This window comes from Serinus canaria, chromosome 11 (assembly GCF_022539315.1).
Source record: "Serinus canaria isolate serCan28SL12 chromosome 11, serCan2020, whole genome shotgun sequence".
Lineage (NCBI taxonomy): Eukaryota > Metazoa > Chordata > Aves > Passeriformes > Fringillidae > Serinus > Serinus canaria.
This window is the reverse complement of record NC_066325.1, coordinates 20401380-20418708: the sequence shown is the minus strand read 5'-3', so window position 1 is coordinate 20418708 and position 17329 is coordinate 20401380. Positions and strand designations below refer to the sequence as shown.

Sequence of the window (17329 nt, the reverse complement as noted above, 5' to 3'; positions counted from 1 at the left end):
GGCAGCGGGCACACCTGGCAGGGCAGCGGGCACAGCCGGCAGGGCAGGGGGCACAGCCGGCAGGGCAGCGGGCACTCCTGGCAGGACAGCGGGCACAGCCGGCAGGGCAATAGGTGCACCCGGCACAGGGCAGCGGGCACACCTGGCAGGGCAGCGGGGCACAGCCGGCAGGGCAGCGGGCACACCCGGCAGGGCAGCGGGCACAGCCGGCAGGCCAGCAGGCACACCTGGCAGGGCAGCGGGCACAGCCGGCAGGCCAGCGGGCACAGCCGGCAGGACAGCGGGCACACCTGGCAGGGCAGCGGGCACACCCGGCACGGGGGGAGCCGGGGAGCTCACAGCGCCCAGGGTGCCAGGCTGAGGGAGCGCGCAGCCCCGCGAGCCCAGCGAGAGCCGTGCCAGGCACAGAGCGAGCGCTGCTCTCCTTCCCCACCAAAACCCCCGGGGCCTCTGCGTGTGCGCTAACCACAGCCCTTTGAGAGGCTCGTGTATTTACAAACTAAGGCGTGCTGAAATCAAAGGGGATACCATATGACATAATTCACATTAAAATGTCAACAGGCTGACAATTTATAGAGTCAATCCACCGGAGGTGGGGAGAACTAAGACACGGTAATTGTTTAATTCCCGCTTAAACCAACAGCAGCTTCACCTTCAAAGCAGCACCGCACTCACGGCCTCTGGCTGCTGTCAGCCCTGGTGCCAGCCTGGACCTCAGCCAGCACAGAGGCACTGGCCTCAACCATTCCCTGGCACCAGGCACGGGCTGGGGATATGGGATGCCACTCTGACTCCAGCCCATCCCACGGCACATAATCACCATCAGCACAAGGATAACCAGTTCCTCAGGAAGGCAGAGTCACACAGGTCAGGGCACTGGTGTCCGTTTCCACACCTGGGCACAGCACACCTCCTCTGGAGGGGACACGGCAGGTAGGCACTCTGAGGGCACTGCTGAAGGAACCGACTCACCCAGTGCCTGGCTCTGCACAGCCCTGACAGTACCACAGCAGTAGAACAATGAAAGCACGGAGTGTCCCAGCCATAAACCCCCTCGGGGCACACAAGAACTTTTTACCCCAGGTAGATGGCAGCAGCTTTGCTCACATCAAACATGCTGGGGTGTTTTGTGATAATCAGCACCAGCCCCTCAGCCCGCTGACATCCCCTGTCTGTGGACAGGCTGCTGGCAACACGTCTTGTAGCTTGCAATAAAGCATAAGGTAGGCAGGAGAGAGAAATGTGCACCACTGGGAGAAATTTTACCTGGATAAACCGCAGCCAATAAATTTTCTATAAATGCCAGCTAATGCTGTCCCTTGGAGAGCACTGGGCAGGGACTGCCGGGCTCCAGAGCCCTCGGCACAGCCTCGCTGTCTGTACATAAACAGTAACACCTCATTCTCTCTTCTACCTCATTAACTGAAACGCATTAAAACAAGTGTGCACTGGGAGCAGCAAATGAGACTGTTAAACCAAGCTGATATAATCCTCATCAGCTGTGGGAAATGAGCACACATCCATTACACTGAATCAAGCCGCCAACTGCGACTCACCGAGGATGCTGAGACCCCAGGAAGATGCTCTTCCCCCGCAGCTGTACCAGGCAGCTCAAGCACTGCCTCCAGCGCTCTCTCATGGGGCATTTCCAGAGCGCTGGGGCTGCATTTCCATTCCAGCAGCTCCCCCTAAGCACACAGCTGGGGGCCCTGGTCCCATGCTGCAGACAAGGGCTGCAGCCACGAGTCCACTGTGTCCAGAAGGAATCTGCTCAGCGAGATGCAGGGATCCTCTAGGATCCAAGTAGAACAACAGGGCGAGGCAGCACCCACAGACCACGGGACGTTTCCCAAGCCCAGTTTTCCATGGGGACGTGCCCAGGAAGCGTGACGGCCCCTGGCCACAGCAGGGCCAGCCTCAGGTGAGGGAGGACACACGTTCACACCCTGCCCAGATGGTACCAGCCTGCAGAACCACACCGCAACACCCACTGGGGGAGCCCCTGCACTGACACCACTGTGCTGCCACGGCTGTCCCCGCTCCCCCAGCTGAACAGGGGGAGTCTCAGAGAGGCTAACAAGAGCTGTCCCACAGTGAGCACTGCCTGTCAGCACACAGCACCAGCTCCACACCAGGATATGGAACTGCTGCCTTCTTCTGCAGGGCCCTCACGCCACGCTCTGCCCTCATCAGCAAAGACTCACTTAAAACTTTGAAGAAATGTTCATTTTGCCTCTCCCCTGAAGAGGCAGAGCAGGGAGCCCTCCCAATGCTGCAAGATCCAGACAGACCACATTCACCTCAGACAGACAAGACAGCACTTTGTGCCCTCCACTGCCTTGAGTGTGAACTGCTGACCTCACCAGAGCAGCTCAGGTTTCCAAACTCTCTTCCTCATGCCAAGCAGAGCTGATGAGGCAGGATGGGGTCCCCTCTGCCTCGCCCCCAGCCCTGTGGTGGGAGGAGGTCCCCTCTGCTTCAGCCCTGTACTCGCAGCAAGAATGTAAACAATCCCTTCGATCCTCACAGCTGCTCCTTCAGAGTTTTCAACTCAGCAGAGCCATTACATGGCATTTCCCCCACGTGCAGTCTGTGCACAGAGCAGCCCAGCCCAGGCTGCCTGGTCCTGCTCCTCCCTGTGGAACAGGACACCCTGGGGTCTCCCTGGCAGCTCCCAGCAGCCTGCACAGGCATTTTGAACGGGGTCCATGAAGTCTGTTTAACCAGCATGATGTGTGCAACAGAATCACAAAGAAACAGGCATTTAAAGTGACATCTGTTGGATTAATTAGCTGTGTAATTAGCCTCCCCTCTGTGGAGACAGGCTTTGTTACTGCTGCCTGAAACTTCCCCAGGTGATTCTCTTTGTATCCATCCTTCCCTGAGCACAGGGAGGAGCAGAGTGGGTGAGATGGGGCTGTACTGCCCAAATGAGGGGCACCAGACAGCCCAGAGGCCACGGGGCAGCTGAGAGGCTATAACTGGGTCAGAGAACCCCACCTGGTACATCTGTGTGGTGGAACCCAAACGGGAATGTCCATCGGCCTGAGCACATTCTGCAGGTCTGTTCAGACATGACAGGCAGGGATACAAGTCAGGCATTTATATCCTCCTCAATTACATCAGAACATCCCTGTCTGCTGCAACCAGCTCCCCACCTCCCTGGCCTGTGAGCCCAGGGCTGACACGGGGGTCACAGCAGGCTCAAACAGCCAGGGGACACAGCAGCCATGGCCAGCTCAGCAGAACAGAAAAATCCCGAGGGGATCTCCAGGACAAAGAGGAGAGCGGGACTGTGGGAGTAGCTGCAGTGCACTGACGGTTCCATGGCCAGCTGCAGGGATGCCCCTGTCCAAAGCAGAACAAGAGGGATGCTGGGGGGAGCATGCTGGGCTCTGCCCCGCACCCTGGGCTGCAGGCACCAGCCTTGCCTCTCTGCCAAAGCTACCTGGAACCAAGGATCTCCCAACAGCTGCAGCCGGGCCCCCCAGAGCCTGCCCAACCCTACCCCAAGGCTCAACTTCCACAGAACCTGTTGCACGAGTGCAACTTTATTGCCTAATTTGACTTGCAGAACCTGGCTGCCCACGTCACAGTGCAGGAGCAAGATTTTTACGACTGGCAAGAAGGGGAAAAAGCCCATTATGGTATTAAGTTATGTACCATGCATACATTATTTATTGTAATTTAATGAATTCCCTGTGAGATAGCAAACACAGAACCTTCCATGCTGCTTCCATAGCAATTCTGGGGACTTTGCTGCAACAGTTTCTTTAGGAACAGTTCTGTTACAGCCAGAGAAGGACAACACGTGTCCTGCAGCCCAGTGCACCAACACAGCCAAGCAGAAACCAGCGGTGCCTGCCAGGTCACAAAGAACAGGTTAGGGAAGGCACCTGGTGGGCCCCTTCCTTCAAACCAGCCCCTGCCAGAGATGGATGCTCATCAATGCCCATCCTTTATTTAATGAGGTCGTTGCCAGTGAGCCTAAGCTGCAGAACTGGGCCTTGGCCAGGGCTGGTACCCAAGGCCCAGAAAACCTGGCCCTGCCCAACCAGAAAAGGAGCTAGGAGCATTCTGAGGCCTTGGAGGTGTATCACCTGTGTTGAGGAATCCAGCCAGTGCAGGCAGCTGGACCCAAGACACAGACTGAAATGCTTGTTGAGCTCTGGGTTCCAGCCCAGGACAGGAGGCCAGCCTGCCAGCCTTTGGGATAACAAAGGGCACAGACATGGGTGACACCAGCCAGGTGAATGGACACTGGGAAACACAGCAGGAACTGGGAGATGCCAACCTCTCGGAGTACCAAGGAGATGGGAGTCCAGTACCACCAGCAAGCTGGGTGGGCAGGAAGAGAGGGGCAGGAACTGGAGACCTGGAGACCTGTGAGGGTAGGAAAGCCCAGGTGCTCTTTTGTTGGGGGTCCCTCCTCAGGGGCACCAGCTCAGTTCCTCTGTCACTACACCAGGAATAAATGGCTTTATGGGATGAGACATGTGAGGCTGTGCCACGGGAAACCTGGGGTGGAACTGGTGAGGAAACCTGGTCTGACTGGGTGAGGGAGGTGTGGGGAGTCATACTGGACCCACTGGGTCACTGGAGCCACCACTGGAGGAGCTTTGGTCCCCGCAGTGAAAGTCTCTGGCCTTGGGAGTGTGACTGCCCAGGAGTCTGGGCAATGGTCTGACCGGGAGGTTTCCTGAACAACTCTGCAAAGAGAAACACCACGGCCCAGAGGGAGCACGGGATCCTCAGGGGAACTAGTGGAGCACAGCTCCCTGGCACAGGCTCTGCACCCTGCCTCCAGTGCCACCCGCCTGCTTCAGCCTCACACCAAACTGCCTCCCACCAGCTCCTCGGCCTCCTTGCTCCTGCACTCCTACATCTGGTTTGTTCCAGGCCTACCAGCTCGTCTTCAACTGCCCGTGTTGGGTGTCTGCAGGCTGGGGGAAGACTTTGACAGACATGCTGTGAATAAGATCCTGGCAAACCATACTGGGAAAAGACTGCAGAACCAGCTGGATAAGGCCACAACAAACAGGCCCATGACCTGTCCTGGACAAGCATCTTCTCAGGTCTCCTGCCTGGAGCCTCCCGTGGCACAGCTGAAGCTGCAGGCAGGATCTGGACCAGCACCTCTCCCTCCACGCTGTCCCCTGCAGAGCAGTGACAGCAGCGTGGGAGGGACAGTGGCTCACTGGCAGCTGGTACCACCACGGCAAGGTCTGCCAGAGCCTGTCAGCACCAAAGCTGTGCCCAGAACCACTCTGTCCTCTCCCAGAACATCCCAACAAGAAGCATCACCTCACATGGGAAAAATTCCTGCTTGGACATTTAAATATTCGTCCCCATGTTCCAAAACTACCAGGATAAAAGAATGAACCATAAACACAGACAGAACTGGCATCATGCATGGGAAAGGGTCAGATGCACACTGACCCTCCATCCAACATGATGACACCTGGTTTTGAGATGACACAGGCTGAGAACAGCTTTGTAAGACACTCCCCACCCTGTGCTGAACCTCTCCCCCTGACAATCCACAGCTCTCTGTGAACAGGGAGAGCCAAGACCCGCTCCTGCTGCTCTGCCCACAGGCTGCTACAGAAGCCAGGAAAAGCTGAGCTTATATAGATTAGGATAAAGCTTGACAAGGTGTTCTTCTGTTTGGGTATTTTTTTCCCTTGTGTTTGGTTGGTTTAGCTGGGTTTTGTAGCCCATTCTCACAAATATTTTAACTTCTAAACCCTGTTTGACCGAGGGTTTTTAGCTCCATGTTCTGGGGCACTCCTGGTTCCTGCTGTGACCAGGGCTCCTGCTCCAGCTGCACTCTCACTCCTTTGTTATTTACGTTGCTTTTACAGGGTGGTTTCTTTACTAAGCTGCTGGCTGCACATGGCTCAGCACTTACTGGAAAACTTGAAAGGAAAACCTAAGTGACAGAGGCCCATAAATAAAACATAGAGCAAGCAACACTGTGTGCTCTCAGCAGTTCTGATTCCAATCCTTTCAAAAAGCAGCGCAGAGAAAGGAAAAGTTCTGTGATCCTGTACTAACAGACTTTGGTATTCAATACCTAAAGGAAGGTAGAGACATCTTTTAGTGCCAGGGAGAAATCTGTCACTCAGAGGAACGTGCAGCCCATGGAGGACGGGTCTCAAAGGGTTAAACTGATCCGGAGAGCTTTTTGTATCAGATACCTGTCACTCCCAACAGGACCAAAGGTACTGCACCTAGGGGTCCTCTTCTGTTACAGTTTCTGCCCCACACTACTGCCAGGAGCCTCTGCCCCTCCCGTGGGCTCCTCCAGAGCTCCCAGAGCAGAGTCCTGCCAAGCCAGGGACTTCTTCCTTCATGGCTCCTCCACATGAGACCACCCTTCAGGATTTATCCTCCATGCACAGGTACCTTTCAGTTCTGCGTTTGAACACATGAGAAGAATGCTCTCCTCCTCCCCCTCCCTGTGGGCCTTCTTTTCTTGCCCTACCTCCAGATGAAATACTTTCCTATTTGACCACCCTGGGCTCTCTGGGGACTCTGACCAGGTTCCCCCTGCTCTGTTTTCTCAGGGGTTGTTATGTTTAACCTAAGGTGCTTTTTAGTAACTCCTCTGTGACCCACACACATCACATCCTTTATTGTATCCAACAGCAGCTCACCCATTTTCACTTAATTTTAACTTCAAAGTTAGCTACCATTACAGAAGGTACTCTTTGCCTTGTCCTCTTATGGAAGGACATTGAATTTGAATACATGATCATCATCATCATTCTGTAACTACGTCTCATACAATATTCCACGCATCCTCTGGCATTAAAACTTCTTGGGGATTTTTCCAACAAGTGTCTTTGAGAATCTTCCTGTGGCCAGCAAAGGAGACAGAAGCCCCAGTGGGAGAGGCATGATGGGACAATGCTGCTCCGTGGTGGAACTGAGGCCTTCTGCTGGGTGTACAGCTGAACATCTCCTCCCCTCCCCACAGGTCAGATCTGCTTCTGCCCGAGTCAGCACAGCTCCACGGTTTCATCACCACTACCACCACAAGCACAGATATTAAAGAGTAATTTTCCTGCACACTCTGCATCTCTAGCGAACAAAGAGCCTCTGTGCATGGCACCACATAACCCAAACCCTCTCCTCCAGACTCCCTATTCCCTCAAAAAGTGAACTCAGCACTTGGAAACAGTGAAAAGGAAGACACTGAATGAACTCATTGAAGGCACTTGCTGGCAGGCTGGCCAGCAGTGTGTTTCTTCAGTAGTTCTTTGTTTGAACTTCTTCTGAGCTGCACATTCTGAACTAGAGATTGTCAGGAAGTTGTAGGAAATGTCCAAACCTGGCTCTCTCTCAAGCAGATTAATTCCTTCTGGAAACTCCACCTGTGCAGGAGATACTGGGAGCTCATGCCCAACCTCTTCCAGATGTGAGGAACGCTCCGCTCTGCGGCCACGAGGAGACAGCCTTGCCTCTGCTCACAGCCCCCCTGTCACCCAGGCCACACCATGTCCCAGCCACGGCAGGCAGGGTCTCCAAACCCATCACCCGCCTCAAGCCAGAACATCCATCCCAAAATGTGATGCCATGCACTGACAGTGGTGCTCTTGCCTTGCAGGGAGCTGCTCAGGACAGAAACCCCCTGGGCCACCCAAGGTGCTCAGCAGTCACAGCACAGGCACCACCTGCCCCCAGCAAGTGCCAGATAAACCACAGCATCTCCACTTTAGTCACAGAATTTCAGGGGGACAGCAAGGAGCTGGGAGTACACAACAATGAAGGGAAGGTTTCCAGACCCTTCCAGTTTTTTGGCATTCCCCTCCCTTAGCCCTGACAGAGAAGAGGCCTGGCAGAAGCTATTGCGATGTGCAGGATGAAGATGGCAGCAGAAGACCAGACCTTCTCCCTGGCACTGGGAGTGCTGCAGGAGAAGACTAAAAGGTTCACCCGACTATGGCCTGACAGTGTCTCCAGATCACATTTTCTGGCAGCAAGTAACACTGACAGAAGTGGCACTTGGGCAATGCAAGCAGCCAATAACATGTGATTTAGGAAAAAAATGGCAAAAGCAGCAGAATAAGGAGGATTGTGTGTGATAAGCCCAGTGTGTGCTCTCACCCAGCAGCATCTGGAGAGGATTTTCTCCAGCAGGCAGGGAAGAACTCGATTACATCCAGTTAACTGTGCTCTAAACTGATTATGCATGTGCCAGGCTAATGGATTACATTAGCAAGAGGAAAAATAACATCCAATCAATCTCAATTTACTGCAGACCACACCAAGGCCTGAGAGAAGAGAAACCATTCTGTGAACTCCCCCCAGTGCCACTGCATCCCTTCAGTTATCAGCAGACATGGCATTACAGCTGCTCCAAGGCCCGAGAGCCCTGGTGCAGTTGTCTGATCCATGCCTCATCCAGAGAGGCTTTTCCATTAAATCAGTCCCTGATTCCAGTCATGCTGAAGCAAGACTGGTGAATCCAGCCATCCACCAACCTCTGCTCCAAGCTTTATCCCGCCATACCTGAAGGCCAATACATGGAGCATTCCGAAGGAATGCATCAGCTGGTGTTTCACTGCTCTTGTGTCAGAGGCAACACAGGGCTGCAGCAGCACTGAGACTGCCCAGCCTCTCACAAACCTGAGAACTGACAGTTCCTCTGTGCCTGCCCAAGGAAAACACCCTAGCAACCTTTATTACAAGAACCTATGCCTGTCCCCCAACACCGGTGGGATTTTTTTTTCTTTTCCTCCCCTTTTCTTTCCCCTCAGTGAGAGAATTCTAGTGCCTCAACTGTTTTTCCCCACTGGAACCCGCTGCGGATGAAGGGCCTGGATACCCGGATAAAGAAAACTTTAAACCTTTGTAACATATGCTTAAAAGAGCAACATTATGTGTAAAAAAGAAAATCCTAATACAGCTTTCAAACAACTTTCTTGTACCCCAAACTGACCTCCACAGAGGAGATTCAGTTCCCTCAGCTGGCTCTTGAAGTGCCATGGGCACTCTGCTGCCCCCAGGTTCCCAGGTGTGTAACTCTCTCAGGCCTCCCGCATGCCAGAGAGCAGAGGGGTGTGTGCAGACCCCATCATTTCCAGAGCCAGACCCTGATGGGTGAGGCTGATCCCAGCTCCAGATGGAACAATCGCTGTCACAGCCATCCTGGCCTCAGCAATGAGCTCAGAGAAACACAACCCTGCTCTGAGCAGCTCCCACCAATGCCAGGTAGGTCCAACAACCACAGCTCAAGGTAAACCTTATATGATGCCCCTGGTTATAACCTTCCTCCCTGAATTGGCTGGAACTGGTAATTCCTAGGAAAAATCCAGGAGTTCTGAAAATGTGTCTACACTGTGAAGTGGGTGGGTATTACAGAGCTCAATATCAACTCTTAAATTCCATTACATAAAGAAAAGTTTTCAAAGAAACAATTAAAAAGTGCAAGGTACACTCTGTGTGTATATAAAGAAACCTCAGCACATCTGGGGGAAAGCAGGAAGAAAAGGATGAGGACAGAAACTACAAAAATCCTGTGAGGAATGAGCAGACAATGAGTGGGAGAGCACGTGTGAATGGAGGGGATGCGGCTGCTGAGATTTATGGCAATTCGTACCTGATTGTTCATACTAAAGCTATTATGGGATGATTAGAGAAAAAGGTGAAGCTTTAAGTCCAGTGAAAATCAATAGAAACGTCTGGAGCAATTCTGCTGCACGAGTGAAAGGACTATTTACTGTATCCGGAGCTCCTCTTGGGTTACAGCCCACAGGGCTCGGCCAGCAAGGGGAGGGGGCTGGGGACCAGACCAACGAGACAGGAAAGAGAAGATGGTTATAATGGCTATAAAGACAGCACAGAATGAGGAGGGTGGGAGGAAAAGACAACAAGATGGGAGTGACAGTCAAGCAGCGCCGTGGATGGGAACACGCAATGCCTCCGAGGTGCAGGGCCACGCTCTGCCAGCCCCCTCCCCTCCAGCACCCAGCACTTCTTCTGTCTTTGCTCACAGATCCCAGCCCTGACGAGCACAGAGCACAGCAGCACTGCAGCCACGGGCCCGCCACCCGCCCGCTGACCACTCTGAAAGCCTTCCAGTGACACAAAGTGACAAACTCCATGGGAAAGGGCCAGCAAAACACAGGCAAACGCCACCTTGCACAACTTTTCTAACAGGGAGTGTTCAATTTCTGTGCAGAGTATCACAGTTGCAGCGCCATAAGACACACAAGCCCCTCTAAAGCACTGTGGTGTGAACAACTAGTGCCCTGCAGCCTGGACAACCACAGCTGCCAACAGAACACGGGCTGAAGAGCTGCAGCACGCCGTGAGATTGGGGGCCAGTGCAGAGCTCTCGGCAGCTCATCTCCAAAGGGTCACAATGCACTGTGGTTCAACTCAGATTCTCCTTGGAAAATGAAAGAAGATGAAGCAAAGCCAAGCCTTACCTTATAGAGCTTCAGGCTGGCCTCGTGCCTCGAGTTCACGGTGTGCAGACGCAGCTTCTCCAGGCTGTTGGTGTAGTAGTCACAGGCGTTGCATTTCAGATGGACTGGGTTCCCAATGGCCACGCACTTGAGCCTCCACTCGTTGGCTTTGCCCCCCTCCTTGATATGTGCCACCAGCTGGTACTTCTGCACATGCTTGTCCGTCTTACAGTGGAGCTGGAAGTTGGCCTTGAGCTGCGTGTTGTAGCGGCACAGCTTGCACTGGTACGAGTCCCCCATCACCGCCTTCCACTCGTCCTCGGGGAGGCTTCGCTCCACGTTCATGTGGAGGCCCAGCATGTCCAGGTTATCTGTAGTGAACTTGTTGCACACAGCGCACTGGAAGAGCTTCAGCGACGGGTCATTTGTCTGTGTGAAACTTTCACCCAAGTTCATGAGCTCCTCGGACACCAGCTGTCCACCACCCAACCGCATGTCCAGAGGGATCTCGCCGCCCACTGCACCAAGAAAAGAGAGGAAGAAGAGGTCAGAAAGGCTGAATTCCAGAAGCTAAACACTGAGGAGAACACGAGCTGCTCCCAAGTGCCACCCGTGTACCCACAAGCACACAGTGAGACCACACACAGCTGTGTGTCTCCCTTCGCCCACTCCTGTGTCCTGATGGGCTGCACCAGAGCTGAAGAAAAACCTTACTACACAGAAGACTGAGAACAGACTACAATCACCCTTGCTACCCTCTTGCTCAAGGATCATCCAGCCCTCTGCCCACCAATGGTGGCAAGAAAAACCCTACAGACATTGAGAGGAAGAAGAATTCCATAGCACCACACTGAAACTTTCTGTGGCTATTTCATGAACAGCAATAACACTTCATTCTGTTTTTTCTTGCCTCCCTGGAGAAGCAAATGCTACCTCATGCAGTAGCTAAGCACAGCCCCTACCACATAAAAACAAAGGTCAACAGTCACAAGCCCAGGGGATGGCCACCTCACGGAGAGGTCACCGCACTGCTGTCACAAGCTGGCAACAGTGTAGGACATGGCACAGACAGAAACAACCTGAGAAGTGCCACTCCTGCACTATCATCTCTTGTCCAAGCGTTCAAATTGGTGAAGAATCTTCTAAAAACAGTTTTGACAAGGTAAAGACAGCAACTAAAACACTCACAGCTACTGAGCACAACAGGCTCCTACTCACACCAGAGCACCTGAGGTATGGAGAAACTCCGAACAAGCCCAGAGACAAAACAGGACTCCTGTGCCACTTTGCTCTCCTTTTCTGTGTTTAAAACATTTATGCTCTTTATACAGCTTTTTAGTATTTTACCTTGATTTGATGTCACAGCTCACCTTAACAATCCTAAGAAAGGAACCAGGTCAACAATTCCTCACTTAAGGAAAAAACATCTTTTTGATTAACTCTTCATTTCCTATGTTGCAACTTATTTGCTGAGAAGCAAGCACTCTTTAAGACACTCTCTCCTGAACTCACCATGCAAGAAAAACCCAAAAGCAGACTCTTTTGAATTATTAATGCTCAGTTTTGGACCAAAGTGTAAGAATAGGAAAGATCTGCTTCACTTCTCAAAAAACTCATGGCGTGTGTATCTGAGCCAAAAGGGCCAACCTGGTGTCAAGTGCTTATTAACACAGGCAGGGCCTCCCTCTGCAACCCTCCATGTGAGACTTGCAACCATCAAGTGCACAGCTCACAAACTGCTCTCCAGGCAGATCATGGACATCCAAGGCCCTGTCATCTACTTGAGGAGCATCAGTTAAAACACTTCCAACTTTTTATAACTGCCCCATGCTTCAGTAGTGAGGGGCTCTGAGCCTCAAAAGCCTCCAATCCCATCTATCCCTGGCAGCAGGGGAACATCACCCCTTCCACGCCTCTCAAACCTGCTCACCTTGTCTTCTCAAGGCAACACAGCGTGGAACAAACCTACCCCGAACAAACACACCTGCCTTTGGGAGTGCCAGCAGGTCACTGCACCTTCTCTCAAAGCTACCCACTAAACTACTCCCACTCCTCAGCCAGCCCAGGAGAAGTTCTCAGGAAACACTGTAGTTAGGATGCTTTCCACAACGAGGAAGAACATTCAGCACCATGGCATCCGTAACCCATGTCTGCTGTTCCATTAAATCCCTAGGAAAACTCTTGGAAATCGTACTAGAAAAGCCACGAGATGAGAAAAAACTGCTCTGGGTGAACAGAGATGAGAAATCTGCACTGCGCAGCCTCCATGCTTGACCGCCACACAAAGGGAGCTCCTGGGCTGCCTTTGCTGGGTCTCTCACATGAACATGGTGAAACCCCTTCAGCCTCACCTAGAGATGGAGCCATCGTTGCCATGGGGTTGGTGGGATCAAGCTGGAACCCCCCCATCATGAACTGTGCATCTGAGGAAGTGCTGTCCATCTTCAGGTTGGGAAGGTTCATGTTCTGTGCCAGGTAGTACTGGTAGAGCTCGGCCTCGGCGGGGGACGGCAGGCTGCCGAGGCCTAGGTGCCGGTTATGCTGCATCTGGGACATGTTCTGCTGAAGCAACATCATATTGTGCATGTGCTTCTCACTGGTCATGTGAATCCGAAGGTTCCTAGCTACGTTGGTCTCATAGTCGCACACCTCGCACCGCCACGTAGGTTTGGTTTTTGGTTTGGTGGGGGAGGGAGCCCCACAGGTGCTCCCGATGTTGGCGGCGGCGGCGGCCGCGGCAGCAGCTGCTGCCGCCGCTGCCCCTGCGGTGTGGCTGAACACTTGCTCTCCCCCTCCGTTCTGTAGGTTCTGCATGTTGTTGAGATGCTTGTCGGACTGCATATGAATACTGAGGTTGCCTTTGGTAGTTGTGGAGTAGTTACAGACCTCGCAGCGGAAGGGCTTGTAACCACAGGTGTAGCTCTCGCCCCGCGCCAGCCGTGGGTGCGGCTGCCCGCTCTTGCAGTAGACGCAGGAGCCACCCGGCTCAGGATGTTTCTCCTTCATGTGCGCCTCAAGCGTCTGCTGGTACTTGTAGTGCCAATTGCACTTGGGACACTTGAGTGTCTTACATGAGTTGCGAGAATGCATCATAGTCATGTGGCCGCCCAGCGACCGCGAGGAGCCCAGGACCGTGTCGCACTTCGGGCACTCCACGCCGCTCCCCGAGGGGCACTCCCCACCCCCAAGTTCACAGAGGGGGCCAGCGTGCTGGTGATGGGAGATGTAGCTCCCGTCCTCGCCCTCCGCACTCTCATTTGGTTCTGGTGCTGTGGCATTGTCTTTATTGGCACTTTCATCGATGAAGTCCAGCCTCCTGCTGCCCTCGGCCACACTGGCTCCGCCGCCCTCATTGTTAAAGCTTAAGTGATTCCTCCTGTTTGCACCATCAAAGACAAAGGAAGAAGCAGAATTAGAACTAGTAGAAGCCGTGCCCCGTGACAAGGTCTGGAGCACGTTAGGCATTAAGGGAGAGTTAGAAATGCTTTGGTTTGAGAGAGCAAGGTCCTTTTTGCTGCTGCCACTGCCTGCCACAGCCCCAACATCCTCCTGGGGCCGGTCCTCCAGTTCATCCTCCAACTCGTTTGGAAACAGTCCTTTGCAACCCTCATCATCCTCATCTTCTTCCTCTTCCTCCTCTTCCTCTTCCTCCTCCTCCTCTTCCACATCCTCCTCCTCCTCCTCTTCCACCTCCTCGGCTGGCTCCACCTTTTCTGAGAGGCTGTCCTGGTCATCCCCCTCTTGTTTCTCTCCCCCTGCCACCCCAGGGTCCTTCCCCTCTGAGGATTTGGTGGGACTGGAAGCCAGTGGGCCCAGGGGGACTGAGGTAATGGGAGTCTTCAGAGCCGAGCTGGTCAGCCCACCCAGGTTGAGGAGTGCACTGGGGGCCAGGACACCCGCTGCCGGCGGCGGCTCAGCTCCACCGGCCGCCCCGGCCTGGAGGGCCTGCTCACCTTCCATGCAAATGCCACTGAATTTACCATAAAAACTGTGTCCAGGGCCTATGAGGTTAGCTGCGGAAACGAGAGGGTGCTGAAAGGTTTTGTTTTTTGGTTCCAGAAAGCTGACAAGGGGTTCCTTGTCTTTGCCTATCCCTTGGATGATAGCGGAGATGTTCTTATTGCTAAGAATTTTCCGCTCCTCCTCACTCAGAGTCATTCGGTGGTCGTGCACGGCATGGGTCACGAACGAGCGGACATACCCAAAGGAGAGCTTGCACAAGAAACACATCAGGATGGGCTTCCTCTTCCCATAGAGCACAAAGCCATCGAATTTGGACAGGTCCACATTGTTGGGAACATCTTTGGATACGCAGGAGCTTTTGGCAGAACCGTCGCTGTTCAGGTAATCCTTGTTGCTTTTGTGTCGCACATCGAAGACGCGGAAGCTGTGCAGGACGGGGCTGATGCCCGCCAGGGCTGAGGTATTCGGGAAGGTCTGGTCTGAGCCCTCAAACCACTTCCCGAAGGATGAGGCTATGTGGAAAGTGTTGATGATCTGTGGGTAGACGGGAGCGGCAGCAGAGGGATCTCCCTGCTTGGGCAGAGAGTTCGGGAGCAGCGAGGGGAGAGTCCCGCTGCCGCCGGCACCCCCGCTTTGCACCAGCTGGCTGAGGCTCTCCACGATGTAGGCTGAGCCGTCGGGCTGGTAGACGATCTCGCCGGCCAGGTTCTCCACGTCGCTCTCCTCCTCGCCGTCCTCGCTGCTGTCGCTCCCGCTCTCCCCCCGCAGCGGCGGGGGCGGGCGGGCGCCGGCACAGCGGTGCTCCATGTAGCTCTGCAGGCCGGCGAAGGAGGCCGCGCACTGCCCGCAGCTCACCTCCTTGCCCGCGGGCTCGGCGCCCGCCGCGCTGCTCTCGGGGACGCGCTCGGGGAAGGGGACCCTCAGGCTGTCCAGGGGGCTGCAGCTCTCCGCCGCGGGCTGCTCCATGCTGCCGGCCGGGTCAGGGAGGTGCGCGCTGTTGAGATCAGTCCATTGCTGGTGCTGAGGAATGCCGCACCCATTGTCCTTCCCGGGGATGACGGGCGAGTCACAGCCTTCCATGGCAGGGCCGGCACGGAGCGCTCATTGCACCCGCTACGGCTCCGACCTGCGGATGGGACAGAAGAGAGAGGCAGGTGAGTCTGGGTGCTCCTGTAAGGACCCTGCCACCGCCGCAAGCGCTGCTGACCCCGCTTCTCAGGACCAAAGTGGGGGCTCCAGGGACAGACAGCCTTCCCAGCCTTGGGCAAGGCACTGCTGGGAATGAGCAATGGAAACACCTTGGCAGCAGCAACGCAACAGGAAAACTGAAGGGGCCTGGAAAGTGGCAAAAACCTGCTTAACGCCTCTCCTAAAGGGAGCCGGCAGGAAGATTGTAGGACCTGCACAGTGACCCCCAAGGCCCTGGGTCTTCAGAAAACAAAACACCACGGGAAAGCTTGCGACAGAAACAAGATATGACAACAAAACAGTCCTGCGGCTCTACAGCTCTGGTATTCTCTGGCTCCCCCTAAGGCAGATGCTGTTTTTCTGGGTGTCACCCTTCTGCTGGGAAACGCAGACCCATTGCTACCACACATGCACCTCAATGGGAGGCCATGTGAGCCAGAGCAACAGTGCTCAGCGAGCACAGGAGGCATAACTGCTCTGGTCTGGACAGAGCTTAAACAGAGAGATGTCAGGAGAGAAACCAAACAGGAAATTCCAGACCTGACAAGGGAGCATCCTGGGGACTGGAGAGTGGCCAGCCCACCATGCTCCAGGAAACTCCCAGAGGTCCTGCAGGGCACAGCCTCTGCGCATGAATTGCTTCCTCTCACCCCTGGAGACAAACGGTGGGTGCAGGTCCTGGAAGAGGAGGACACTCTTCCCACCACCTCCATCCCACCAAAATCAGTGTGACTGGAGGATTCCCACCAGCTGCCAGGCAGTCAGTGGGCCTGGGCTACTGACCATGGCCGACACCCAGGGACCCCTGTCATTGTAACCCTTTCTGCTGCATCTGGCCAACGACTCCAATACTGCAATCCTAATGGAGCCCTCTTCAGCTCATGCAGAAAGTGTGAAGAGAACTAGAAACCTGCCAGAGGTTTGACCACCTGCAAAGCCAATGATGTGCCACAGCAGCCCCATGTGAACTACCTGAATTAGTTCAAGCAAAAGAAAACAGAGTGACAATCAACACTTTTTTTCTGGTTTCACTATCTCCCAGTTTATTTTTCTTTACTACACAAAGCCATCCACACTTCTGCTGATTTCTCTATTGTGTTAGTACTTTCTCTTTACGTTTGACTTCCAGTGAAGCTCGAAGAAAAAGCATTTACAACTACCACTGAAGGCAAAGTCATACTACCAAAGCCCATGTACAAGGATGCCTGCAGAAGGACACACAGGTGCATGTTGTGTGTGTTCACCACCCAATGTGAACACACACAACATTACTCCACAGCACTTCCAGTCTCCCCTTCCCTGGATTCTCTGCCATACATAGCTGCCTCTAGAGCTGCACTGGGAATAATCAGGGATTTGCTCAGCGGCAACACTAATCTGATGCACTGAGCAGAAAAAGTAGGGAAAGCAGTATCCTGCTGCCAAAAGGCTCTGAGTTTAGTCAGCCAGTTTTGTTCCCCTAGCCTAAAATATGCTCCAGCCATATAACAGCTCCTACTGCACCAGCTCCCTCCCTGGATCACTGATCCCAGATCCTTCTGTGTTGAGGCTGCACATTCACCTTCCCACAACACGCCTACTCTCTCCTTTTCAGGGCTACTTCTGCACTGGCAACTGCAATCCAAATTAAACCAAAACAGATTTATTCAGGGGAAATGAGGAAAATGAAACTCCATAAGCCTTGTACTTTTACCAAGTGAAGTTTTAGGAATATCTATGCGAAGTTCAAGGCACAGCGTGGAGTGACCACACCCTCCCAA

The 17329-nt window shown here is 53.9% G+C and overlaps 1 protein-coding gene across 2 annotated transcripts in view; it reads right to left on the bottom strand.

Annotated features, from left to right (window-relative positions):
* Nucleotides 1–17329, bottom strand: part of ZFHX3 (zinc finger homeobox 3) — a 125534-nt gene that overhangs the window by 68721 nt on the left and 39484 nt on the right. For both annotated transcript variants that reach the window (XM_050978892.1, XM_030227512.2), the window contains exons 2-3: nucleotides 12770–15507; nucleotides 10440–10936 (exon numbers count right to left, since the gene is read on the bottom strand). In XM_050978892.1, coding sequence (XP_050834849.1) covers nucleotides 10440–10936; nucleotides 12770–15461 — 3189 coding nt within the window. In that variant the 5' untranslated portion in view covers nucleotides 15462–15507. The remainder of the gene's footprint in view (nucleotides 1–10439; nucleotides 10937–12769; nucleotides 15508–17329) is intronic.